The sequence below is a fragment of the Prosopis cineraria genome, unplaced genomic scaffold (genome assembly GCF_029017545.1).
Source record: "Prosopis cineraria cultivar Desert tree isolate PC_DT_omini unplaced genomic scaffold, ASM2901754v1 PC321, whole genome shotgun sequence".
NCBI classification, from domain to species: domain Eukaryota; kingdom Viridiplantae; phylum Streptophyta; class Magnoliopsida; order Fabales; family Fabaceae; genus Prosopis; species Prosopis cineraria.
Window position 1 is genome coordinate 27,290 of NW_026555648.1, and position 27,891 is coordinate 55,180.

At 31.1% G+C, this 27,891-nt stretch overlaps 2 protein-coding genes across 2 annotated transcripts; one reads left to right on the forward strand and one right to left on the reverse strand.

Moving 5' to 3' along the window:
• Nucleotides 1-791: 791 nt before the first annotated feature.
• Nucleotides 792-5,505, reverse strand: LOC129296393 (probable disease resistance protein At4g27220). Its single transcript, XM_054935003.1, has 3 exons — nucleotides 5,174-5,505; nucleotides 1,354-4,294; nucleotides 792-1,055 (listed from the first exon to the last, which is right to left on the reverse strand). Exons 2-3 carry the CDS (start codon nucleotides 4,221-4,223, stop codon nucleotides 992-994), a joined length of 2,934 nt encoding a protein of 977 aa, XP_054790978.1. The 5' UTR covers nucleotides 4,224-4,294; nucleotides 5,174-5,505; the 3' UTR covers nucleotides 792-991.
• Nucleotides 5,506-13,641: 8,136 nt separating this feature from the next.
• On the forward strand, nucleotides 13,642-14,831 carry LOC129296392 (flavonol synthase/flavanone 3-hydroxylase-like). Its single transcript, XM_054935002.1, is given in 4 exon segments — nucleotides 13,642-14,096; nucleotides 14,196-14,332; nucleotides 14,335-14,522; nucleotides 14,607-14,831. Coding segments are annotated over 4 exon segments (993 nt in total). The 3' UTR covers nucleotides 14,820-14,831.
• The last annotated feature ends 13,060 nt before the right edge of the window (nucleotides 14,832-27,891 follow it).

Genomic DNA, 27,891 nt, shown 5'->3' on the forward strand with positions numbered 1-27,891 from the left:
GAAAAATGATAAGCAAGGGACGCATTACGGTCCACAGCATTCATAGGCCATAGTGGAAGTTCTTTGAATATCCGAATATGTTATTAAAAAAAGAACAAAAAAACGAAAGTCAGTTCAAGACTTCAAGTAGATGCTCTATGATGCTCCTTTTTCACCATGCAATTTCTGATTTAAATAATTTAAGTGATGAATGACTATGTGACATCCAACTTCGAAAATGCAAGGAAAATCATTAAATTCTCCTCATAATTTTTTTTTTGACTCATATGCATGAGGTATATGTTAATTATATATGTTTGCCTCTATTAAGTAATAAAGTGATTGAGTAAAGTATTGCTCTCTGATATTTGATTCTAAAACTTGATGAAATATCTACTTCACACTATGGATCAAGTCAAGCGCATCATAAAAATAATGGAAGAAAAATATGAATTAATTAATTAAATCTAAGACAATATCTAATTAAATTATGTTGCCTATGCTATAATTGTGTGTTCTGTGTACAATGCAGGCAAGATTTGGTGAGCTCAAACGTTGTTTCACCTCAATATTTAATATGGTTCTGAGAAGAAAAATTGAAAAATTCTAAGCGGGAAAGCGTATATTAATATATTGACGTCCAAACCATTCATAGGCTATCATCAATAGACAGGTCAATGTGCTTTGAATACCTTGTGATGCTCTGTTTCTGGCCATGCAATTACTAATTTTCGGTAACTAAATGATAAACTATCACAGACATCGTACTTACCACACACACAGAAGCCAAAAATAATTCATAAAAGCATATGTGGAACAATACAAGTCATGAAAATACATTTGAAAATAGCTTTAAAATCATTCAGATCAAACAAAAGTAACGAGTGCACCCAAATGTTTTCCTACCAATCATCAAACTTTATTAAAAAAAAAACAACATTAACAGTAAATTAACAACACACGTGTGGAATCAAATCAAGATATCGTGGCTAGTTCCACTCGAATACTGCCTTCACACTGTATTACTGCTGCTCGGAGCAAACCTGTCCATGGATGCATGCCTCCACGCCAGACCACTATAAGAAATTGAATAATGTAATAATCAAATTATATGTAGTGGGTAAAAAAATTAAAATTAAGAAATCATTGTATATTTAATATGCTTATTGTTTGTAATAAAATCAAGACATGTGAATTTTTATATATTATTTATTCAATAACAAATTCTTTAATTATTAATATTTGTAATACTTTTAAAATCCTCATTTTTAAATTTAATTGAATGGAAATATATAAGGCTAAAACACTAAAATCTTCCTTTTAATATATCTATACGGACGTACTATGGCAATTGGAAAATCTAATAAAACATACCTGTCATAGTAACCGACTAAGCGTGGTCGAAGGAGATTCTCAGCTTCAGGTTGGTCCCACTGCAGTGATTGCCACCATTCGTTTTCACATATTATTTCTTGGAGAGTGGTTGATGGTGAGATTTGCTGACCAGCCTCTACTCCAAACAAACCCAGAGGCAACTTCTTCAGAGCAATGCAGCCCACAACTTCAATAGTGCGTAGAGAATTGCATTCAATGTCCCCTTTGTATATGCTTTTCAGTCTTGGCAACTCCTTCAATTTCAACCTTTGCAATTTCGGAAGGATCACTTTGGCAGCATGGCTGCTGTTTTCAGCGCTTGCATTCCTCTCTCCTTCAATAATTTCTTCCATCTTGGGGCACCATCTGATGGCAATTTCTTCCAGACTTTCAAGCTCGTCCACGAGCTGCCTCGGGAACAGACATTTCAACGAACAACAGACTGACACCTCAATTCTCTTGAGGTTCATCAAAGTACCTGATCTCAACATGCTCCTCAACCTTGGAATATGATGTAGATTCATTGGCTGTCGCTGGGGCAAATTATTCTCCTCGGATTCAAGAACGCGTTCCATACCATCAAACTTAGAAATTATTAACTCCTCTACATTTCGTGGAATCAATGCAGTAGTCTGGGCTTCTGAAACATCTCTTCCTTTGCCTCTCTTACTTATTGCCAAACAATTTTTCTCAGATAATTTTGGAACAACTGAAAACCCGACAACAAGCTTCGACTCCTTTAATTGAGAATAATTCAAAAATTTAGCAAATTTTCGATAATCTTCAAAGTCAAGGAATTGCATGTGTAGAAGAGACAGATTACGACAGGATATGATTTCTTCCAGTGACACTGCAAACAAAGGGCGTACTTCGCTCTCAGATGATGCTCCAATCATATGCGTACCCAACATCAACAAGCCCTCCAGAAGAGTAAATTTGGATATGAGTCCAGCTCGTAAGTTTTGGACAGATGTGAAGGAGAAATCCAAGTGTCTCAAATCAGTCAATTGTTCCATCCCCCGTGGAAGTTCTATTAACTTTCTAGAAAATGAAAAATCTAAATACTTCAATTTAGTGAGCCTTTCTAAGGATGGAACTTCAACAAGATTCCAACAGTGGCTCAACAACAAGGCATGTAGGTTCTCCAAATTCGAAAGAGACACCGGCAAAACATGAATCCCAGTATAGGAGAGATTAAGAACTTTTAGCCCATGCATGTTGTCAAAGAAGTGGTGCGATATGTTTTCTTCAAATGAGTTGTATTGAAGTAGCAAAGAAGTGAGTCTAGGACACGTTGGACTGAAGTCTATAGATTTCACATCATTTCTCATCAACGATACCCATTCAACATCCTCTCTCCACTCCGGAGGTATTGGTGGCTTTACTTGTCCGATGCCAGCATTCACAATGCATCTAGGCTTTGTACTCATGATTGGGATGGCCATATCTCTTACCATATCATGCAATTTAACAAATCTCACCCCATTTTCAATCTTCGATTCCAGCAAGCATCCTGTTATTAGTTCATCTATAATCATTTGCCCCTTTCGTTTCATCACAGACGTGCTTCGACCTTCCAATAAATCTTCCCATACCCAATAATTAATCAATTCATTCTCATCAATTAGGTGACCTCTTGGGTATAAGGAACAATATAGAAAGCACGACCGCCTTGTATCATCCTTTAGTTTTAAATAGCTCAACTTCAAACGAGAACACACCACTTCATCAATAGTGTATATGCCAGTACTTGAAGTTCTTAACTCCTCCCGTGCATTCTCCCACTCTCTTATATTAGTTGTGTTTCTCATTGCACGTCCAACTGCAACAATAGCCAGAGGCAAACCACCACATTCTTTTGCCACATCCATTGCAATTGATTGTATCTTTGGATTTGATAGCACTTGTTCCCCAGCTTTGTCCTTGAAGAGATCCCATGCTTCTTCTTCTGAAAGAACTTTCACTTCCACATCTTTGTCTGTTTCCATACCTCTGCACACTCTAACGTCTCGAGTTATAATCACCAATTTACAACCATTCTCTACTGTTGGCACAGGGATTCCAACACTTTCAATATTGAATGGTTCCCAAACATCATCTAAAATCAGTGTAAATTTATTCCTTCTTTTTAAAGTATGAAACAATTCGAAGGCTCTTGTTCTTTCATCATCAGCTTCTTGGAAAGTCAAATTCAACTTCACAGCTATATCCTGCTGCAACTTCTCTAGATCACTTGATGCCTTTGCCCAAATAATGCAGTTAAACTCACTGCTATTATTCAACAGGTGATTGTTAATTTCTGACATAATAGTTGTCTTGCCCACTCCTCCCATTCCCCAGACACCAATCCTTCCGGCATTCCTATCAAACAAGAACTCCCAAATCCTCATAAAAGTAAGTTTGTGTGTTTGGTTTTCCATCATTGGCGTTGTAGGCAAAATATCACCCCTTCTGCTTACAGGAATAGCTATAACCTTTGAATCTGGAACAGTCTCTATAAGTTTATCAATTTCTTGGATCTTCTCTTCAATAAGTTCCCCCAACTTGATTCTTGAACAAATGAAACAGAACCATTTAGTTTGTCTATACGGGCCATTTTCATCCACGAGATTGCGCACTTCACTTCTTACCTGATCAACTTGCTTACGCCATATATTACACACATTTGTTGACTCTGCCCCTTTTAGATGCCGCAATTGGTTTATTTCATGTTCAACATCCCTTTCATGAGCATCCAGCCTTTGCATCAAATTATTCAGCTGCCGAATGCTCCTTTTGGGTGTTCTAAAGTGTTTATACTTTGGTCTAACTACTTCATGCAATGAGCAACACGAGCCTATGATGCTTAACAAATTGGCAACAACTTCCATGGAGGCTTCAAAGAATTCAAACAAACCGAGGAATATAAAATGCACGATGTAAATTGCAGCAGCTGGATTAGCTGCATATTGAAAACATTATGAAAGATCAAATATATGGTCTTCAAAATTATAAATGGAACAACATGAAGAGCAGGAATATATCTAAACAACAGTATCCCCAAATAATAATAATAATAATAATAATAATAATAATAATAATAATCAATAAACAAAAGTCTACTAGAGCATATATGTGTAACTAAAAGAGAAACAAGATGCTGATTTTAGCGACACATACACAAAATTAGAGTATCAAACTATATTGAATTGAATCTTGATCGTTTTCATAAATGGTCGAAATATAAAATTTAAACAACAGAGTGTTGGTAATAGCAGGTAAAATTATCATTTAAATAGTGCCTTAGGATATTATTTTTAAAAGCTATTCCTCTACATTAGATTGATCTGATGGCAACTAGTTCCGCAAAATTAAACAAACTCTTCTTATAAAATGAACAGGATCACAGAAGAACAAAAATTTATAAACTAAACTCAGGCAACAGCACAAATGATGCGATATGATAGAAGAGGCCAAAAGTTCAAAACCTATGGGAAGCAAACCTTTTATTAGGCAGAAATCACATAACATTAAACAATAAAATCACCTTAATCACAGTTGAAAAACAATTTCAGGTAATAATATTTTTTAAATTATATGTTCAAAATAATCAATAATCTTAAATAATAATTAATATTATTACTTTATAATAATTCGTTTTAAAATATCCATAAACATTTTATAATATCCAACACAGGATACAACATGACGAGGAAGAATATGATATATCTAAACAACAGTCCCCAAATAGAAAAATAATAAAAAAAGACCTGCTGGTAAACATGTATAGTAGGAATAAAATGATAAAACAGAGGACAAAGAGATCAGGAAATAAGCCTACCAAGCTTGTTTTAGAACACGAAACTCAGATCCCACTTGGGTTGTTTCTGCAGACTGAAATAATGGTCACAGCGTTGCATCACCCATGTCTTCCTCACCTATGCCACCCTCTTCTTGCAATCTCTTCAAATGTTTGATTATGTGCTAAGCTTCTACTCTTCTCTACGATCCACAATGAACGCGGAAGGAACTTGATAATTTCAGGGGTCAGAGTTGAAATTCACTCGTTCAGAGAAACAGAGGGATAGATAACAGAAAGGTAAAGTTGGTAGAACGAAAAACCGTAGGCAAGAGAGGTTGAAAAAGAAAGGTGAAACACCAAAGCTTACCTTTGTCGGTGGAAGGCACTCACCAATGATATAGGCCCTTAGTGTTACATAAAGGGAACATTATCATGTCATGTATGTCTGTTACATGATCCTGGCCCATCCATCACTCAATAGCCTGTTATATATTCCCCCAAAAAAAAAAAAACAATTTAGATCATTATTTGGCTTCTTTATTTTTTTTTTCTTGAGACCTATAAAAGGTAAATTTACTTCTCCATTCTTGTCACTTTTAACCTATATAAGCAATCTGAATACATAAACATTTTATAAAATTATTCTGATGTGAGGTGGCATGTTTTCATTAGTGAAGTTCAACGTTCTTAAGGTGAAGTATAATGCTATGTGTGATGTTCTGTTCTTTTTTTAACTTTGCAGTTACTTGTTCAAGTAACTAAATAGTGAATGATTATATAAAATATTACTTGGCAAATATTTGCCAAATCATTAGCCAGCGCTATGCAATTAGTCACGAAGATTCGAAGATACAAGTGTATACTTGTATAGTATAGTGATTAGTTGTTCTGTTATGCTGTTATATTAATTCATCATTATAGTTCAAGTTGTTAGAAATATTATCCACGTGTCCTTCTCTGCAAGGCTGGTCAACTAGTCATAAAAATTACTCTGACATGTATACACTCTCTGAATCAATGTGATTTTTCCCTTTTGATGTTTTCATCTCTTCTCTCTGTAACCATTGATAGAAGAGTATAGACGAAGAGATATGGGATTTGAGAAACTAAATACTTCCTTCAATGGCAGATCCAACATTTTTAGGATTTGATGGCAATATATTATATATATATAGATGGCAAATATAAACCAAATCATTTTGAACACCAAACTCATTGAAATGCTATCTAATTGGTCATATTCCATCAACCAATAGCATTTTCTTTTATAAACGTTACCTATTATTGTTGTCTTCGTGACGTTTTTTTTTTTTTTTGGCCAGTGTCTTGTTGATGTTCAATCTGTAGTATTTCTCTTGTGTTAATTGTAATCAAATGTGTGCTAAAATTGAATTTAGTAAATAGATCAATTAAATGCTGACTAACTATACAAGATATAAATTCATATTTTCAACTTACAGTGATAGATATGAATATTATGAATCTTTGCAATTTCAAGGTATATATAAAAACCTCCAATCTACCACCAGTAATTAATCAGCTTCCCTTAGCTTTTTTTTTTTTTTTGGGTTTTAAGATAAGTCAAGGATTTATATATGAATAAGGTAAAAGTAACGGCATAAAAGATTACAAAGATATAATATTAAGGTTAAACCATGGAGAAAAGTTGAAAATAGAAAATAAATAATTAATCATCGTTAGAAACATGGAAGCTTGCAGGATTGAAACGGGCTAGCAGAGATTGGATAGTTGCACCAAAAGATTACGCTCAAGCTTGCTAGAAAAAGCCTTGTGAAAGAAATTTGACACATACTTGAACCAGTCAGAGACAAGATATACTAAGTATTAGTAACCCACCAAAGTGCGTAATGGAAACAAAGTAAATAGCACGTATTGATATCATTGCTAGTTTTCTTGAAGCCAAATCCATTCAAGAATCGATTCTGGACAAAGAAACATTGGGCTTGTTTGGATACCCATTGAGAATCAATTCTGGGATCAAAATTGTAGTTTTGCAAAAATTTATCCAAACACCCTCATTTTACAAAACTCCATTTGATTGGGAAACTTCATTTTAGAGAAGCTGAAATTTCTTCCACTTGTAAAACTCCATTTGGCTTCTTTTCTTTATATTATTTATTTGCACATTCAAAATTGATTCTCAAGAAATCATTCAAACATATTCAATTTATCAAAATCAATTTCTAAAAATTATCTCATCACGTTCTAATAATAATTTTTTATAATCAATCCAAACACACCCAATATGACAAATGATGGAACTACTCCTTTTAATTTTCTTCATGGCAATTATCAAGTTAGATGAAATAGAGGAGATCTTGACAGGCCGACTGTGTATTAAGATTTCTGAACTAGATGAATCATCACCCCAATCACAAATTAGTGTCCTCCAGAAGAAAACTTTGATTCCAAAAAGCTTTGTATTATGAGTCCCATATCAAAGGCTATATTAGTGGAATATAATTTATAAGTCAACTAGGCACTCTCCCCTTAAGAGGTGCCTTTTAGGAGTAAGGCTTGTGATTGTAACATTGGTACTCTCGTTAAGAGCTATCATTCGCGAAAAGGGCCTCCCACGGAGGGGCTAGCCAGCAAAAAGCTGAGTGAAGCACTATAGAATGTGAGCTATCATGGATGACGACTCTTGAGGGGTGGACTATGTTATGAGTCCCATATTTGGAAGCCACATTGGTGGAGTGTGGTTTATAAGTCAATTGGGCACTCTCATCCTACGAGACCCTTTTTAAAGTGAGTTATACCCGGGGAGCTTGTCACTGTGACATTAGTGCTCTCATTAAGAGTCGTTATTCATGAAAAGGGCCTCCCATAAAGGGGTTGACTAGCCGAAGGTCAAGTGAAGAGCCATGGAGTGTGAGTCGTAGCAAACACTGACTCTTTAGGGGTAGGCTATGTTATGAGTCCTACATCAGGAGGTCACATTGGTGGAGTGTAGTTTATAAATTAGTTGGACACTCTCCCCCTATGAGGTGCCTTTGGAGATGAGTTTTACCCAGATGGCTTGTGGTCATAACATTGGTGCTCTCGTTGGGAGTTGCCGTTCGTGAAAAGGGCTACCCACAGAGGGCTGACTAGCCAAAGGTCGAATGAAGTGTCATGGAGCATGAGTTGTCATGAACACTGGCTTTTAAGAGTGGGCTATGTTATGAATCCTACATCAGGAGGCTATATTGGTGAAGTGTGGTTTATAAGTCAATTAAGCACCCTCCTCCTACGAGGCTCCTTTTGGGGGTAAGTTCAACCTAGAGGTTTTGTGGTCATGACATTGGTGCAATGTGACGAGTACAAGTACAAAGAGAAAACTCATCTCAAAAAACTAGCCTATTAGATGGAAAAACCCCTTGAACTTATAAATTTTATACCACTTATAAAGCTCCTCAATGTGAGACTCATGATAATACCACCTCATTAAAAACCGACGTCCCTAGCAGCTTCACGCTCCAAGATACTTCACTCGGCTCTTACGGATCAAAAACCTTTGTAGGTAGTCCTTTCCGTGATACCAACTTCTCAATGAAAACACTAATGTAACGAGTACATGTTTAAAAGAAAAGTCCATCCTAAAAGATTAGCCTATTGGGTGGAAGAGTTTCTCAAACTTATAAACTCCACACCACTTATAAGACTTTCTAATGTGGGACTCGATCCTGACTAACACATTGATGAACTCAAAGATTCCTTGATTGCTAGATGAAATTCAGAAGAATAATTATGCATGCACAAAATTAGATGATGGAGGTTGTTGTGAAATAACAATTCAAAGATATTTAGTAACATCAGCATTCCTTAGTGTTCCAACTTGAAGAAGCAGATGCTTCACAGGAAATGAAAGGTAACAAAAAAAGATCCGAAGGTTTTAGCAGAAAGATGATCAGGAGAGATCAACAAATAGGAACATCAATTTGAAGGAGAAGTGCTAGCGACAGATGCAAAAGCAATAAATCCAGGATTTTTTTTTATTTTTTTTGGTGTTTAGATCAGAGAGAAAGGAAAAAGGAAGTGAGAAAATGCAAAGAACACAAAGGAAAGTATAGAGAACAATAAAGATGTTAAAGAAGACGAGAAAGCAAGAGAATACAAAAGAAGCAATTTGGATTTAAGGAGCAGTCTAATTCAATAATAGTTTTTGAATTTTATTAATATTTAAAAATTATTATTATTATATATTTCCCTTCAAACATTGAAAATATTCCTTACGACCAAAGCACTCTTTAGTTATATTGCTCCCCAAAAATTTGAGATTAATACTTTCTAAATATTATATGACAAAGTCTTTGACAATCCATTGAAATTGATTGTCAATCTTAGATAAGATTTATAAGCTATTTTAATTTTCAAGTATTCATATGAAATCTAATCTTAAAAATATTAGAATTGAACAAAGATAAAGAAAACAAACAAAAAAATGCTGGCTCTCTAGATTGACCAGAATTATTTTTATGTTTTACTTCTTAACAATTGTTTATGTGATATTTATTTAATTTATAAGATAAAGTTATCCAATTTCATGTTTATTAAGAAATAGTAGTTATATCTTTAAAATGGTTAAAAAATATATAATTTTTTAATTTTATCCTTCCTTATAATTAATTAAATATAATAAATTGCTATCTAGAAATTCAAGTTCTAATAAACTAACAAGGAATAAATTACTTATTTTAACCTTGTCTTATATTATAGGATTAATAAGCAAAATAGACCTTGAAGTATCGCGTGAAAAGTATCCTAGACCTTGAACTCTTAAAATATGTAAAATGAATTCTAAACTTTTAAATTCATAACAAAAGGAACCTTGACCATTAATTTTTTTCTAACGCCGTTATTGTTCATTGTTAATTAGCGCTATAAACTCTAAACTATTACATGAATAGCGTCATGAATCCTAAACTTTAAAATTTCAAGCCAATTATCCCCGACATTTATGTATAAAATGTTGAATATTATATAGACCAAATTAGCCTTAGCATGGCCCGCTACGGTAAATGCTTCGTTAGCCATGGCGAATGACTCATGATTTTGAAATGACATTTTTTGCCGCTTTTTTATAATATTTTTCAAACGATTGGTATTTCATACTTCTATATATTTTAAAATTCTGATTTAGTCTTATTTTAATTAATGTTCATTTATTTAATGTTAAAACTTGAGATCTTATTTAAAAAGAAATTTAAGTATTAAAAAATTTTACAAACAATAGATGTGAAATCCAACATTTTCATCAACAAATTAAAATCCAAAGTAACTAGTTAATTAACCCTATATTATAAAAAAAATGGTTCCAAGATGTTTTGTGTTGATGTTTCTAATATATTGCGTTGATGAGAAATGCCGAGTATCTGTGAAATAAGACAAAAGAGATTACTCTGCGCTTATCATTAATCTGTATTGTATCCATGCATGTTAGTGATGAGGTCGACTGGTTTAGTTCCTTGAAGCCTTAATTTGTTTGAAGTTTGAAGCCTGTGTGAGCACAAGATTTACTGAAGGAAGTGAGTGGCTGCAGCAGCGATTAATAAGACATTGAGAGTAGGATAGTGATGGATTTGTAGATACAGAGGCTAGAGAGTGAAGGAAGAGGAAGCTGAGGTTCAGAGGTTATGATTTGAAAATTTATACAACAGTCTGAATCCAATATCTTGGGATTTTGAGCTTATTTAAGTTAATCGAATATCTAAATTATTAAAGGTATAGTTTTTTTCAGCCAACTTTAATTTTTATCTTATTTTAATTTTATTTTATTAATAATTAAAAAGAATTTTGATATTTAGGCTAGATCCTTTCAGTTTTGGATTTATTTGGATAGTCAAATTAAGTTTGAAATAAAAAAGTTCAAAGCCAACCCGAAATTTTTTTTAATTTTATTCGTTTATTTATCAGACTTAACCTGAATTTTTAACTTTAATTTATTTCTTTTTAATGTGTGGGCCAAATAATGCCCACGGTTTTTGGCCCAGCACCACACGTTCTTGCATGTGGGATCTTCAAAAGATAAGCATATCCTTTTAATCTTTCCTACAAATTAAAGTTGGAACTGTGTGGTTTGTTTGTTTCTTAGCAGAAAGAAAGAATGACCCTTTTACACTATATTATGATATGAAATGTGCAAATTTCTTTTTGGCGAAGAAATAAAACAGGGGATTCCATAATGAATTGCTTAGCCGGATGAAGCTTTGCAGAAGGAAAGATAATGGTGGAATCGGTATCAAGCCTAGAGAATGTTTGATTTCTATTTTTAAAAATGAAAAAAAAAAATTAAATAAGTTTTTTGAATTTAATTGTTTCCAAAAAAAATTTTGTTTTTTATTTTAATTCTGTTTTTTTTTTAATTTTCAAATACATTACATTTTATTATTGAAACGAAATCTATACTTATCTTGACTAATCATTTCAACCAATTTTTCAATTCTAAAATTGTTTTAATACAATCAAGCATATTTTTTATTTTTTAAAAATAATTTTTAAATTGTATTTCAAAACAATTTTTTTAAAAAAAATTGTGAACACAAACAAATAGGTCCTTGTCCCTAGAATTGAGTTCTCTTGGATAAGTAAGTTTTGAAAATAGCTACTAACTGTTTCGTTTTTCTCTATCTTAGTTATCGTGTCGTTTTCCTTTAGAAGTTTCATCTTTTGCATGTTTAAGGGTTTTGATTTAATTAGGCCTATTTTTTTGTTTTTTATACAACTCATCATAATTTTAATAAATTAATACAAGAAGTAATATAATTTTTGTATCTCTTAACTATCGTTAAGTTTTTATAATCATATTTAAAAATATAAAGATTAAGGTTGCAAACAAATAAAACTTATAATACTTGGAATAACAAAATAAAAAATATATAGGAACTATCAAAATATAGTGCAAGTATTGGGGGACAACAATTATATATATTTTTTAATAGTATTTAAATCAGGAGATAATAAGTTACATAGCACTTGTTCATTTTCATTCTGTTTTTTGGTTGAATGTGTTTCATTATTAATGAAGTTTCAGTTTTCATTATTAATTCTTTCTTTTTTTTTATACATGATTAATTCTTTCTTTTGTTGAATGTATATCACAAAATTGGCCCAAAAAAAATGTATATCACAATGTTCTGAGTTCTGCAGATCCAAATTTTTATTCGGCAAATCTAGTCCTAAACCCTATTTATGTACTTCCAAAAAGCGCTTTTTGAAAATATATACACGCACGCATAGTGCCATACAACCTTGGGCCTTTTGAAAGTGAAAATTAACTTTCTGAAAGTAGAATGTAAAGTTACCAAAACATTTTACACCCTTCTCGTTTCACATATTCTCTTCGTATAATTATGTGTCCCTCAAGTCTCTGTCCGATCCTTCATCTTCAGCCCAAACTTCTTGGCCCATCATAATAAGCTTTGCCCATTTAGGTATCATTGCAACTTGAAACTTAAAAATGATTTGGCATATTTACATAAAAAAGTGATTTGGCATATATGTTTTGTGGTCAATAATCAATCAGATATCAATCAATGGGGCAACTAAACGAGAAACTTCAGGCGACCAGAGAATTAGGGGATTGAAAACAAAATATCATGTTTATTGTGGGGAGAGGGCTAAAATGAAATTGAATATTTCTACAGACTATAAGTGTAAGTTTTATTAAAAACTAATTTATCCATGGCACAAGCATCCCTCTGCATGAACATGATCATTAATTTTTTTTATCAATATAAGATATAATTTTGATGATATTTTCATAATATATGTCAAACTTATACTAATAAGTATTTAACAATTAATATTAAATTGTTTTCTTTATTTTTTTTCCAGATCCTTTTTTATTTTCGGAAGAAAATTAAATTTAAAACTTCTGGATTAGAATATTTAATTTTCTCTTGAAACTGCCACCACAAAGTGCTACCATTGAAGTATTGAATTTTTTTTAATGGTTATTTGATTAGGTTAAATTTGAGTGTTGTCAAGTTTAATTGAAAGTAACTCTTTCAAAGACATTTTTGTATTACACACCTTTAAATACAAGACCTCATAGTTAAACAGATACAATCTTTTCCATTAGGGCAAACACTTGTTAATATTGAAGTATTGATACTTACCAAACTAACATTTTTTTTTACATTCAAATTTATATTGAATAAATATTTTTTTAAACAACATATCAGATTGAATAACTCTATTCTATACATTAAATTAGTCCACTCAACAAATCTAAATCCAATGCCAAACTCATACTTATCACACTTGGCAATTTACATTAATTTTTTAGTTCATTCAAATTCATTCCATTTTGTGTAAACGTTTTGTTTAATTATTTCCGTTTCTTTGTAACTCGCTAAATATCCATTACTCAACAGGGGAACCGATCGAGAAACATAAACGTCAATCATGTTTAATTAAAATAAACGTTTACATGAATGATCTTAAAAAACAGTAACCACTCATCATTTTCTCTTTAACGCGTGGACGCTGCCATATGTCGACCAATGGAGGTTGAAAGAGTCCAATGCTTGGCCTCTGGGCTGTTGCAGGATCTTCCATCCCAGTTCATCAGGCCGGCCGATGAACGGCCGGAGAATACCAAAGCCCTGGAGGGCGTCACGGTGCCGGTCATCTCTCTGTCCCTCCCTCACGACCTTCTGGTCAAGCAAATCGCTGAAGCTGCCTCCAAGTGGGGATTCTTCCTCGTCACCGATCACGGAATACCGCCGACTTTGATCCGCCGGTTACAAGAAGTGGGCCAGAAGTTCTTCGCTCTTCCTCAGAAAGAGAAAGAGTCATACGCAAATGACCCCTCCACAGGGAGCTTCGAAGGCTACGGCACCAAGATGACGAAGAATCTACAGGAGAAGGTTGAGTGGATTGACTATTACTTCCACATGATGGCTCCTCCTTCCAAGGTCAATTATGATATGTGGCCCAAGAACCCTCCTTCTTACAGGTTTATGACGATGGATACGAATTACATTTGATCCTCTCCATACTCGAAGTCGAAGTCTGGTGAGTCTGGTTAATGTTAATTTGTTTTGTTGTTGTTCAGGGAAGTGACGGAAGAGTACAATAAGGAATTGCTGGGTTTAACAGACAAGTTGCTGGAGCTTCTGTCAGAAGGGCTAGGGTTGGAGAAGAAGACATTGAAAAGCAGCTTGGGGCATGAAAAGATTGAAATGGAAATGAAAATAATATGTATCCGCCATGTCCGCAACCAGAGCTTGTTTTAGGCGTTGAGCCTCACACCGACATGTCAGCACTCACCCTGCTCGTCCCCAACGACGTTCCCGGCCTCCAGGTTTGGAGCCAACACCACTGGATCGCTGTCGATTACCTGCAAGACGCCCTCTTCGTCCATGTCGGCGATCAGCTCGAGGCAATACATGCATACATATCACACACACACACACTTGTCATGAATTATAACTGATACTTTATATCGGGTTGGTTAATTAATTAGGTGCTGAGCAATGGCAAGTACAAGGGTGTTCTGCACAGGAGCTTGGTGAACAAGGAAAGGATGAGGATGTCGTGGGCGGTGTTCGTGGCGCCGCCGCATGAGGCGGTGATCGGACCTCTTCCGGCACTGGTGAACCAAGAAAACCCACCCAAATTTTCAACCAAAACTTATGCTGAGTTCCGATACCGCAAATTCAATAAGCTCCCTCAATGAGAATTATTTCAACCAAAGCTCATCAGTAGAGATATTTCTGGTTGTCTCACGGCTCTTTGTTTCGTCTTCTCTACATGCATATCTCCTCTCCTTTAATTTGCCTCATTATATTCTCTCACAAATAACAATAATTATTTAAAATAAATAAATGCAGGAGCTGAATGTTACGGCTCGGGTGAAAAGGAGACATGGTTTTTTGGTAGAATGTTATTCATTAAATATAATTTATAATATTAATTTTTTAAATAACTTTTAAATATATACTTCATTAATAAGAAAAAGAATGAAGATAATTTATTTAAGGATGAAATAATGAGAGGTAACATTAGAATAATCTTCATTAATAAAATCTTATTTTTCTAAAACATCTTATATTTTGTCACACTAAGTTACTTCAAAAAATGCTGCCTTATAAAATGAAACGTATGCTGGGAGTATTATTATACTGTTCTTTTTCTTTTTTTAATTTTCTGATCAGGAGAAAGTGAAGCCTTGGTGGCCCAAGTAGTAACGGTGAGGTAGGTTGCAGAAATTGAATGTGGTTAAGAATTCCCTCCAACTATTGACGTCGTGTCACCAGGTCTCCTGAACTATAATTCTGGTCATTTTTGCCTAAATGTTTAAAAAACCTATCCATTTTTTACCTTGGCGTTAACACACACTTGTCAACCAATTTTTTTGACAAAAAATGTACCCATGGCATTCAAATGGATGCCCATTCAGAAATTAATTAATGAGGTCATTTTTGCTTTTAAAATACTCCCTCTGTTTTTATATATAAAAAGAAAAAATTGTATCACATGGTTTAAAAAAATAAGTTACCCATGATAATTTTTTTGAAAATAAATACATTAGCCTAAAATACTCTATGTTAATTAACATAAGCATGCATTAATTATTTTTTATTAATGTAAATTATGATGAATGATTTAGGAAATATGTAATAAATACTTATTGAAATATATGATTTTACTTATATAAAAAACAAGTAAAAAGTAGTAATTTCTCTTATAAATTGAAACAGAGGGAGTATTCATTTAGGGACATCTAATGTTTTGAACTCAATTTTAAATTATTTTTCTTTAAATATTAAAAAACCTAACCACACATACAGACATTAAATTAAGTTAGCAAGCTCTACATGTGTGTGTACACGTGGCATCTAAGTGGATGCCTGGTCAGAAATTTTAAAAAAATTCTCTATGAGATCAAAGTTTGAAATTAAATTATAAAAATTTCTCCACGTGTAGTTAGCAACTTAACTCAGATTTTTTTTTTTTAAAAGAAAATTCTTTCATATGTATACTGGGTAACCTCACTCAAATTTTTGAAAAAAAAAAAGAAAATTCCTCCATGTCCACACTTGATGATTGGTTGCCCTCAATCCCGACAACTGAGGCCTACTATTGTTGCAAGAGAGGGCAAGCACCTATCTACATCTGAGCTAGGTTTGGAATTGAGGCAATGCAAAGAAAGAAAGACATCAAGATTCAGAGACGGGGTGTAATTAAAAAAAAAAAAAAAAAGAGTTGGGCTGCCAAATGTGCACATGAATAAATCAGCATGGAGATTGCAACATAAAACACACACCCACTTATCATTATTATATTGTATGAGAATTATATGGAAATTGCACAAATATCACACGAAAAGTACAAAAAGAATCCACGAATATAGCAAAAAAAAAAATGGAATGATTTGTGTGGGGGTTCTCCGAGTCCCATTCTTTTTAATATTCTGCATTATTATATTCTTTCTTTCTTAAATTGAGGGGGTTTTTTTTTTTTTGGGCTTCTCACCTTCCCTCCCATCCCTCCCTCCAATTTTGAGATTTTTTGAGGACACGTGAAAGATAAATTATATTTATTGATCACGAGTTTAGTATATCCTGGACATTGATTATAGCTCTTCTCTTATGTATATTTTCATACACACACACTAACACATGTCTTCAATATATAAATCAAAATAAATACATACATATATATATATATATATATAAAATAAATTGAGTAAAATATATATGTTCAATTAAATAATTTATATTAAATTTTACATATTAAAATTGAAAGGACATTACAACTCAATTGACGAAAGGAAAGGTACGGATGTGTGGAAGTCATAAGATGATATTGGTGTTGGTAACCATGCACTGTGACAATTAACTTCATCTAGAATGTCCTGATGGATTAAAGTAAATTAAATGCTGATAGTGACTTTATGTAAGAATTAAATGGTCGTGTGATTAGAAGAGGATCTCGCGTTTCATGTGATTATGATCATTGCCTCTTTAAGAATTAGAGAAGTTGGACCATGTGGTTGTTTGCCAGATTTGAAAGCTAAGCACTTGGAGATGGGAGAGCTTATTGGTTTTTCATTTGCTTTTGGACTATTACAAAAATTAACTTTAATATCATATATTTTATAACAATAAAAATAAATTGTTACTAATATTAAAGTCAAAAAAAAGTTGCATTTTTAGACCAAATGCCACCACTTATAAATTATTATTTTTTATTTACATTTTTTTAAAATAAAAATAGGTGACATTTTTAAAATGAAATGTCACAACTTTTTATTGGTTAACAATTAAGTCACATTTTAAACATCACCACTCTATTTTGTTATATGAATTAAGTATTTTGTTTTATTAGATTATATAATTATTTTGTCATAATTATTTAATCAGTATAAATAATCATTATATATTTTTAAATTAAATATTTAAAAATATAAAGTATTTTTAATCTTTTAATGTGTAATCATTATTTTTTAAAAAAATATTTTTATTAATAATAATTTTATATTTATTATAGGGTATTTAATGGCGGTAAATATAAAAATAAATTAATTAAAAATAAATAATTATTTCATTAAAAGTAAGAGGCAATTAAAATTGTCAGAGGTACTATTTAATAATTAAAAGCTTTTGTCACAGTGATCGACATTGGTTTGGGAATAGTAGTGTCAGATTGATGGTGATGTCCACAATCGCTGCTGTAATGAATTATGAACGTGAGAAGAAAACATGGAAAGAATTTATATTGGATATTGGACGTTATTGGAAAGTGAAAATTCGTCCCTAAGATGATGTTTGGTTGGGATTTTCGAAGGGCATAAGAGGAGGGAGGGGTGAGGTGAAGTTTTTGGTTGCTTGGTTGGCATTAATTATGAAAGGAGAGAGGGAAGAGATGCCCTTATTTGGTTCAAAAATAAAATAATAACTTATTAATAGAACTGAATTTATATAAAATATTAAATGAAAATTGCAAAAAAATATTGTTCAAAAGTACATAAAAATCACACAAAAAATTAATGCACAAAATTATAATAATAACATGTGGATTATACTATAGTATTGAAAATCAAGTCAAGCAGACTTAAACTAGTACATCATTGAACTAGTGCCTAAACCGTTGGTTGAATGAAATATTTTCTTTATGATTAATCTAAGTATAGTTTTAACTATTATTTTTCAAACTAATGCCTCAAACCATTTTAGAGATTTGTGTTAATAAATTTTAAAGTAAAAATATCATTTTATCCTTTACCTAAAAATAGCAAACCCTAATTATAACTTTTGTTTAAGAAATCGTAACTTTTATTTTGTGTTGTTACAAGAGTTGAATAAAAAATATAACTTATTAAGTATAATTTTTGTTATTAAAAAATAAGTCCCAATCACAATTTTTAGTCAAAGAATAATAATTTTTATTCTATGAATTACAATAGTTGAATAAGAAATTACAATTTGTTAAGTGTAATTTGTATTATTAAAAAATAAGTTTTTAAAATAACAAATTTTATTCACAACTTTTGTTTAAAAAATTACAACTTTTACTTAAAGAATTGCAAAAATTAAAAAAAATTATAACTTGTTAATAAAGGTAAAAATGATCTTTTCAATTTAAAATTTATTGATAAAATAATTTCTAAAAATTTTAATAAAATTATGACATTTTGAGAAATCAAATTGTTATTTATATAATTAAAAAAATTATTATCATTTTCTCAACCTATTTTGTCATTTGCCTCACATTTATTCACACAACTTAAAGATAAAGGAGTAAATTTATCTATAAATTATTTTTTAAAGAATATCTAATATTTTAAGTTACTATAAGGTGGTGTAAAATAATTGATGAATTAATTAAGTCATTACCATACGTTCGTTCAATATTATGGGCCCGAGGCAAATTTAACAAGCGGCAGCCATTCCTTCATCAAACTGCATCTCTCTCCTTCCTCTCCCATGCCACTGGGATGACATTCATGTATCCTCTCTCACTCTCTCTCCTCACCATCTGTATCTTCTTCTTCTTCTTCACCACCCTCCATTTCTACAACCCACGCACCTTACAAGATTGCATCAATCTTCCTCCAGCACCTCCCAGCTTTCATCTAGTTCACACACATTCTCTCTCTCTCTCCCCAGATTTCGGGTTTGGTTTTCTTTCATTTCACATTCAGAAAGTAAAATTTTACTTTCAGAAAGTTGAAAGTTATTTGTATAAAATATTTTATAAAAAAGCACATCTGAAAGTAGATTCAAACAATAACTAAAAGTGAATTTCTAAAATATAACTATTTGAAACTTTTGAAAAGTAGATTTAAAAAGTAAGATGTTATTTGACCATACTACTTTAAGGTTAATTTCTTATTCTTTTATTTAAAAAATACTTAATTCATTAAAAATATAATTATTATTTTAATAATAATAATTAGGTATCAACTTTTTAGTATTATAAATTGAGTAATTAATTATGTTAATTTTTAGCATTAATGTATAATAAAAATTACAAATTTTATTACATCTTTTAAATTATAAATTAAAAAATATAAATAATTAGAGATCAAATTTTTAGCATTATAAATTAAAATTTATGTTATTTAAAATCTTTATTATATTTTTTAAATATTTTAAATATATTACATTTGTATAATAAAAATTATAAATCATTATAAATTAATGTTTGTTTTGATAATTGTACATTTAAAAATACATTCGACTATCACAAATCAAATAACTTTCAATATATCAAACTGTCTTTTAAAAAAATATATTCAAACACAAATTTCATTATAATAATTAACTTTCACTAAAATAATTTTTATTAAATAAATTTTTATTAAATAAATTTTTGACAAACTGAAAATCAAACGCTACTTTATCTTCTCTCTCTAACCCATCAATTAGTTCCTCTCGCTTTCAAGCTGCTATTCCCTTGAACCCAAAAGCCGTAACCAAGCCATTCATGTACTTGACAGTGCTTCAGTTTCTAAAAGACAAGCCAAAGATCACGTTCAATCCCGACGAGCCATTGCGTGAGAGAAAATAAAACATCGCCTTGTCCTCGTGAGAGTGTGAAGCACAAAAGAAAGTGAGAAGCACAATTCATATGCAAGATGAAATTATCATGTATATCAGGGCCATAGATATAAACCCTAATTACATCACTAAACACCAGTTTCATGATCAGGATGATCTTCATTAACCTTGTTAACATTGAACTTCATCCAATTCTTTGACTTGCACATGTTCATGAGAAAGAAAAAACCAATCCCCACAACAGTCATGACGCCACTAACCAAGTAAACAGGATGCTCTAGAGGAATGGATCCGATGATAGCAATGAGTGGCATCAGATAAGACACGCAAGTGAAAATCGTGAGTGTGTGTTTGAGAGAGAGAGACGATGCTCTGTTTCAAAGACATAAAACAGAGTTTGAAACGTCCCGAGCCATAGCCACGTTCATTGCTGGGCAACACTGCTTGCATCGAATTCTCTGAGAGGATCCATAGAACCACGTTTATAACGAATCTTCGTCAAGTCAACTTGTTGGCGGCATTCAGCAATCTCTAAGAGAAGAAGGGAGTTGAGGTTCTTGAGGCTCTCAGGCTTATTAGAAGGATCATCCATAGGGTAGATTCGTGAGAATGGGAGTTTTGGGTGTGAAGATGACACAATGAGAGGCATCATAAGGGTGTTGCCTTTTAGCCAACACTTGCCGGCAGAGTTGGGGTGGTATGAGAGAGAAGAAGAAATATAGGGGGGGGGAGATAGAGAGAGAGAGAGAGAGAGAGAGAGAGTGTGTGTGTGTGTGTGTGGGTGTGTGTGTGTGAAGCAGATGAAAGCTGGGAAGTGCTGGACATTTGTGGTGGGTCTTATAAATTTAAAATAAACTGTGGTTTGTGGAAAATAAATAGGAGATGTTGAATGCTCTGTTTTTTTATACTTGACAAATTCTGGTGCACCAGTTCATAGTATAGAGTATCTGATAGTATAGAGTATACAGTGCCTTTTAAAATGTTTGAAGGTTAGATTTGCTTCTTTAGCCCACATCTTAATGTTAAAGAATTGAAAGCAAATTTTATTCTTATCTAAATCATTCATAGAATGAATCCTATTGTCCTTTGCAGCATTAATTCATCTCTAAATGATACTAGAAAGCCCTATCCACCAACACACTATGTTATTCTTGAAATTAAACTCCAAAGCTAAGCCATATTTGTTGAATACAGGCATGGGGTGGGGAAAAAAAACTTTAATGCACCCCCCTAAAATCTAAAAGCTAAGCCATGTTGTATACATGCTGTCATCTTACCTCTTCCAATATCCTAGGCAATAGTGATTTTCTCTTTAAATTTTTTACATGTTTCATTGACTCTTCGGTTCTACATATTTTTTACTATTGAATTGAGCAAACTCTTCCATATTTTAAAATAATAAAATATGACCAGTAAGATCAAGTCACTCTGAAGATTTGAATGGTTAGATTTGTGAGCTTGATTTTATATTCTAATAGAACCGTGAGAAAAGAACCATAAAGCAAGAAGGGGGAAAACAGGAAAGCCAGTTTACACATAACAAACTTTTGTGTGCTAAAAGACTGTTTTTATTTTTTGCCATTTTTTTTTTATCCTCATGGCAAGTAACACACATCAAGAAGTGACAAAAACAAAATATAAAGCAAATGAGAAAAATGATCGCACAATACCAAAAAGGCTTCAAATATTAAAGAACCTTTGCGGAAAATCCAGCCGGACTACTTATTATAGCCTTTTCCTTGTTTTTATTGCACTTCTTCAAACTTGAACTACCATCAATGTGCCAACTTAACATTTGATTATGTGCAATTCTGCATAACGAACGATAAATCTCACTGTAGTAATTCCACAAAATTTGATACAGGGCAATAAGGTGATAGTCCAATTCTTTTTTTTTTTTTAGGCTTTTAAGTAGGAGGCGAAAATTATAATAATAATAATTCAAATTACAATACTATACTAAAATCCACATACATTTTCATGTAGGCTCAAGCAACAATACTCAACCTCCAATCTCAAGCAATAAAGGTAATGCCAACATATGTTGCACCACGAGCCCAAAAATCTATCCAATTTTGCAGTAATATGAAAATGACAGAAATTCTCTCAAGGTCTTTCTTGCTATTCATCAGAAGCCAATTGAAATTAGAAAAAAGATTCCTGCTTTATCATCTTCATTGTGTACTACCAATCTTTCCCAAGCATTTGACGATCCAATGTATTTGTAATCATATCTCCAATATGGAAATGAAATTAAACTTTGAGCTTACCCCATTCAATTGGTATTACTCTATTAGTGAATCATACTTTTAGATTTTATCATGCACAGACATGATCCAAAGGCACCCACAAAAGATAACTATGCTAACAAAACCTAAAAGAAAGGGCATATAACAAAATTCAAAGTTCTTTCTTTTGCATAAGCAACTTAAGAAAATCTTATAGAATTGTTGCGCCTTGGTTTTTTGCATTCCTAAAGCTTCTAGAATAAAACGTATCTGAAGGACTTTATATTCTATGCCATAGGCCAAATATTGCAAAGCAATTTTTGCTGTCTCTGTTTTCCCAGATCCACTCTAACCACTGTAAACAAAAATTAACATTTATTAACAAGTACTTTGGTTCCTATCTTATCCATGCTAAAACACTTAAATACTGTTGATTAGAGCAACATATTTTTTACAGTAACTAATGAACAGACACTAGTATGGAGCTTACCTTATGATAATAGATTGATTTACTTTATCTCAAACGGTAGAGATTCGAATGGTAAAGTAAATAGTGAGAAACAACGTAGTCACCCTCACTGATAGTTTTCTCTCCCTGTCAGTTTTACATATAAATTTCTACGCATTACAAAAGCGGAGCAAGTCAAATCAAATCATCATAAAATAAAGTCCAAATCCTCATTCTTTTGTTCACATGGTTTTTTATATTCGTGGTAAATCCAAATCTTCTGTCTTAGCTAATGTTCCCACCCCTCTCTCTCTCTCTCTCCCCACCCTTCTGTTCTATAATTTTCTTCTCTCTTCCCATGAAAATTTTCTCTGCCCAAAGAATCTCCATCATCTTTCTCCTTTTGTCTCGTCACTAAGATAACACCATAACAGTTCTAATCAAATCACTATAACAATGCATTGACTTAGTTCATATTATCATCAAAAGTTTTTCAAATGCCTAAACAAAAAGGGGAAGCACATATACAAAAAAAGGTCTGCATTGTTGAGTTTCTTGCACTCATTCAACCAAAAAGAAGGCATGAACTCAGTTCATATTGCCAATAACACATCTAAGCTTCTGAGTCAATAAAAGCAAGTGCATAGCAGAAACACGTTTTACTCTAGAGTTTTCAACATTTATCATATCTTTTAAGAAATATAGGAGGGGCCATTTCCAGTAAATGAGAAAACATGATTAACACATACTTTCTTGAGGGCATGTTCACTTGCATTATAGACTAAAAACTACTTGACAATCTACATATGTAAGGGAGACAATGCATCTTTATTGGAACATGAAGAATAAAATAAACAAAAAAGAGATCTTGAAACTCAATTACAAATATATGTAGCATAAATTTCCCAAATTAATGATCACCTAAAAGGCATACAAAGTACACATTTATCTTTGAATTGGCAGCAATATAACTATCAGTTATTGACCCACCCACAAATTTCTGCAAGCAAACAAAAAACCATCATGTATGATTGGCTTATTTTAATCTCAAATAAATCAATACCAAACTTAAGGGTGTTCAATTTGGACCCATCCCGATTGGTCCGATATCGTCCCGATCATATCGGGATGGATCTTGTCCCGCCCCGAAAATAATCTGGACGGGACTTTACAGAACGGGACAGGAAAGGGGTTCGGGAGGAGACAGGACACGAGATTACCATCGGGACGTCCCGTCCATCCCGAATATTATATATATTATTTTTTATTTTAAATATATTAATTATATTAATATAATTTATACTTATATTAATTATATCAATTATAATTTTAATACTTATAATTCTTATTTAAAACTAAAGTGTTTTTATATTGATAATTTTAATGGTATAGAATAAACATGGCGATATCTTTTTTATAATATATTAATTATATTAATATACTTTATTCTTATATCTATCTATTTAATAACTTTTATTTATAACGTATTTTCTTGCTTATTTTTAGAAGAGTAATTAGCTTAGTACATTTTTACTAAAGTAGAAGAACAATTATTTGATATTGTGTTTGACTTGCCTGTTGTTGCTAATCTTATAGCATAAAGATCACTTATATTTTTTATTATAATATAGTTGTGATTAATATAATTCAATAATTTCTTTAAATTATTGTTATTTATGTACTTGTGTTATTTTGATTTTAAACTTAATAAATTATATAATTTAAAATTTTAATGAACATTATTATTCAGATCTTTTTCTGATATTATTTCATTTATCGGGACAGCGGGACGTTCCAATTTTATCCCAATCCCGTCTCAACTCTTATGGGACGGGATGACTTTCGGGACGGGACGGGACACGAAATCAAAATTTAGTCCCGATCTTTTTTTCAGGACGGGACACGAGACCGGGGTATCCCGGTCCCGTCCCATGAACACCTCTAACCAAACTATTGAATAAATTAAGGTAAAAACAACATGCTTGCAAATCCAAGAACCATCTACTACTCGAAACTTTCAAGAAAATCAAGCATCTTACAACTAGAGACATGAAAGTTATTTTTTTATTATACCTTTAAAAAAAACTAATAAATGTGCCAGCATACTTAAACACAAAGCCTTTAAAAAAAATTACATATTATGATTATCAATGATTCATCCCAAGTTGTAGAAACTTAATAACTTTTGACATGACATGATTTATCTTGCATTACATTTTTCTTTGTATCGTATTAAAAAAATTTAAATTTTCATTAACCCAAATTTCAAACATCAAAATCTTTTATCCTTTTAATTCTTTTGACCTTTTTTCCCTTCGTTAAATTAATCGATGACTTTCATATTCACACATGTGCCATTCATGAGGTCAAAATACATGTATATACAATTTTGTTTGTGATGACGAGGCAGCTGGAATTATTCTAAACACGTACGATCACGTGATTGTTTAAGATTCCCCAGCTGACAAGTCAATCTATATGGATTGATGTTTGATTGTTTGGTGTGCAGGTCGCCAAACCTATATGTGCTTTGTTTAATGAGACCCGGAAACTTTGAATTAACAAAGGTGAAGGCTCTTTTTTTATTTTTAAAGTGAATTTAATTTTAAATTAATTTTATTCTTTAACTTTAAATATTTTTTTCATTGCCACCCTATTATTTTTCATCCTTAATAAGTTTCATATTATATATTTTTATTATAAGATATTTGAATGGAAAAACAAACATAATTCTCTGAATATAAATTGAAGAAAAAATAAATTTTAATATAATAAAAAAAATATTTAAAATAGTAAAATTTATTAATAACTAACGATGTTAAGTATTTTAAAGTCAGAGTAAAAATGGGAGGAATTTTTAAAGTTGAAGGACAAATTGATCTATAATTAAATTTAAAAGAATTTGTAACCTTTCATGTATAATTAAAAAATAAAAATAACCATTAACCTAATTAATTACTAGAAATAAAACCAGATTGGAGGAGAGGGCCAAATTAAAAAACATAACATATATATATATATATATATACTATTTATTTTATTTTTTTTAAAGTTGAAATAATTGATATTATTAAAATAATGTTATACTATAAAATCATAAAATAATAATTACTTAAATGAACTGAACATTTTTAAAATTGTAAAAAGTATTCAATGTGAAATGACAAGTTTAATACATTAATTTTTTTTTAAAAAATAAGATATTAAATTTATGTTTTAACATAATATTATTTTTTCTATATGGTATTTTTTAACATATTCTCATATATCATACTGGTTAATAATTTGAATACTAGATTAAGATAAGCCTTTAAATTTTGTTAAAAAAAATTAATGTATACAAGATACCTACTCCAAATAATAATTTTGACGTAGTTAAGGTAATATGACATTTATTATTTAAATAATAAAAATTAAATTTATTAAAAAAATTTCTCAATTTTTAAAATAATGATTGATATGTTTTCTTTAAAATAATTTATTTGATAAAAAGAAAAGCAGTAGCATGTACGACATAAACATTGAACATCACTTTTATTTTTATTAATACGAAGTTAATATTAATTATTGATTAATAACATAATTTTTAATAACTAGCAATATAATTTATTTTTATTTAGCATGTTAACAGTTAATATATTAAAAATCAAGTAATATGTTAATAAGCTAGTACTAATTGATATGCTTGTACAAACGCAGAAAGTGGATACTTTGGTGTGCATGAGGTCATCCCAATATCTGAAAGAAAAAAAAATTAACGCATATATTTCTCTTTCATGTTTTTCAATATTAAAAAAATTTTAAAACTTATTAATTTTATCTTAAAATTTAATAAGTTTTTAAATTTTTTTATTAAATATACATATTTTAATAACATATTTTTTCTTTAAAACATTTAATAAAAAATAAAAAATTTATAATAAAATTTAATAATATAATTTATAATAAAATGAAAAAATTATAAATAGTACTAAAAGAAATATGTCATAATGATATTGTCCGAACTAAGCCTGCCAAGAATAAAGCTGCTCTGACTCGGCTTAATGGAAGATAAGAACTAAGAAGCACTTAATTAATCCTGTTTGTAAAGTTTTCGTATTAGATTTATAATAAAAAAGTAAAAAATTATATGCATTAATTTTTTTAGATAATTTGGATAATTTTCAGACAATATTTATATTTAAAGAATGGATATGTTGATCCAACACATATTATCTAACGGTCAATTAACAGTTTTGTGAATAGAAATAAAATATAAAAATAGATGAGATATTTGTATTTTATAAAATAAAAAAAAAGATATATATAATTAAGATAAAATAGAAAAGAAGTGAGGGTATCTTACTCTAACTATTATTAATTTAATGTCATGACTCTCTCTTTCTATATTTCACTGGTATTGTTGCGGCTGATATACTACTTGACTGGGGTTATGTAACGGTCCTAACTCCTAAACGCTAAGATTTAAATTAGAAATGGCTAATGATATTGATGACAGCAATTAAAAATGTTCAAATCAACTGGTAGACTCGAGAAAGCAAGTCAAAAGAATTTTTTTCCCCACATGTGTACTGGTATGGCTTTGATATTAATCCAAAAAAATAATATTTCAAAAGAATTTTTTTTTTTGGGGTAAACGTCACTTTAAAGAAATTAAATGAACACCAAATGTTCCAAGTGAACTTCAAAGAAACGTCACTATAAAGGATTATTTTAAGTGAACTTTGACTTAGTCACAGTTGCTAATTATCATCGTTAATGAACACCAAATAAAAGCTCCCCCCCTTTTATATATATTTATAGTTGGGGAGCATTAATTCCTTTGTTTATAAAAGAAAAGAAATACTTAGTTAGATCGAATGCAACTTATCATTTATAATCTATTTAATAAAACCATAACATTTAGATGATTTTAATATAAATTAATTTTGATATTAATGATAGTGGAGAGAGAAAAGGTAAAAATTAAATGTGCATTATGTTATAAAAATAAAATTAATTAAAAAATATCATACAATATTTTATTTAAATTACTTGAAACATTTTAATTGGACAAATCATAAATAA

Excerpts from the sequence above, each read along its gene's own strand:
- LOC129296393 (XM_054935003.1), bottom strand. The coding sequence starts at position 4,223 with ATGGAAGTTGTTGCCAATTTGTTAAGCATCATAGGCTCGTGTTGCTCA. Across the intron at positions 1,056-1,353 it reads TTAGTCGGTTACTATGACAG|TGGTCTGGCGTGGAGGCATG; the intron begins GTATGTTTTATT and ends AATTTCTTATAG.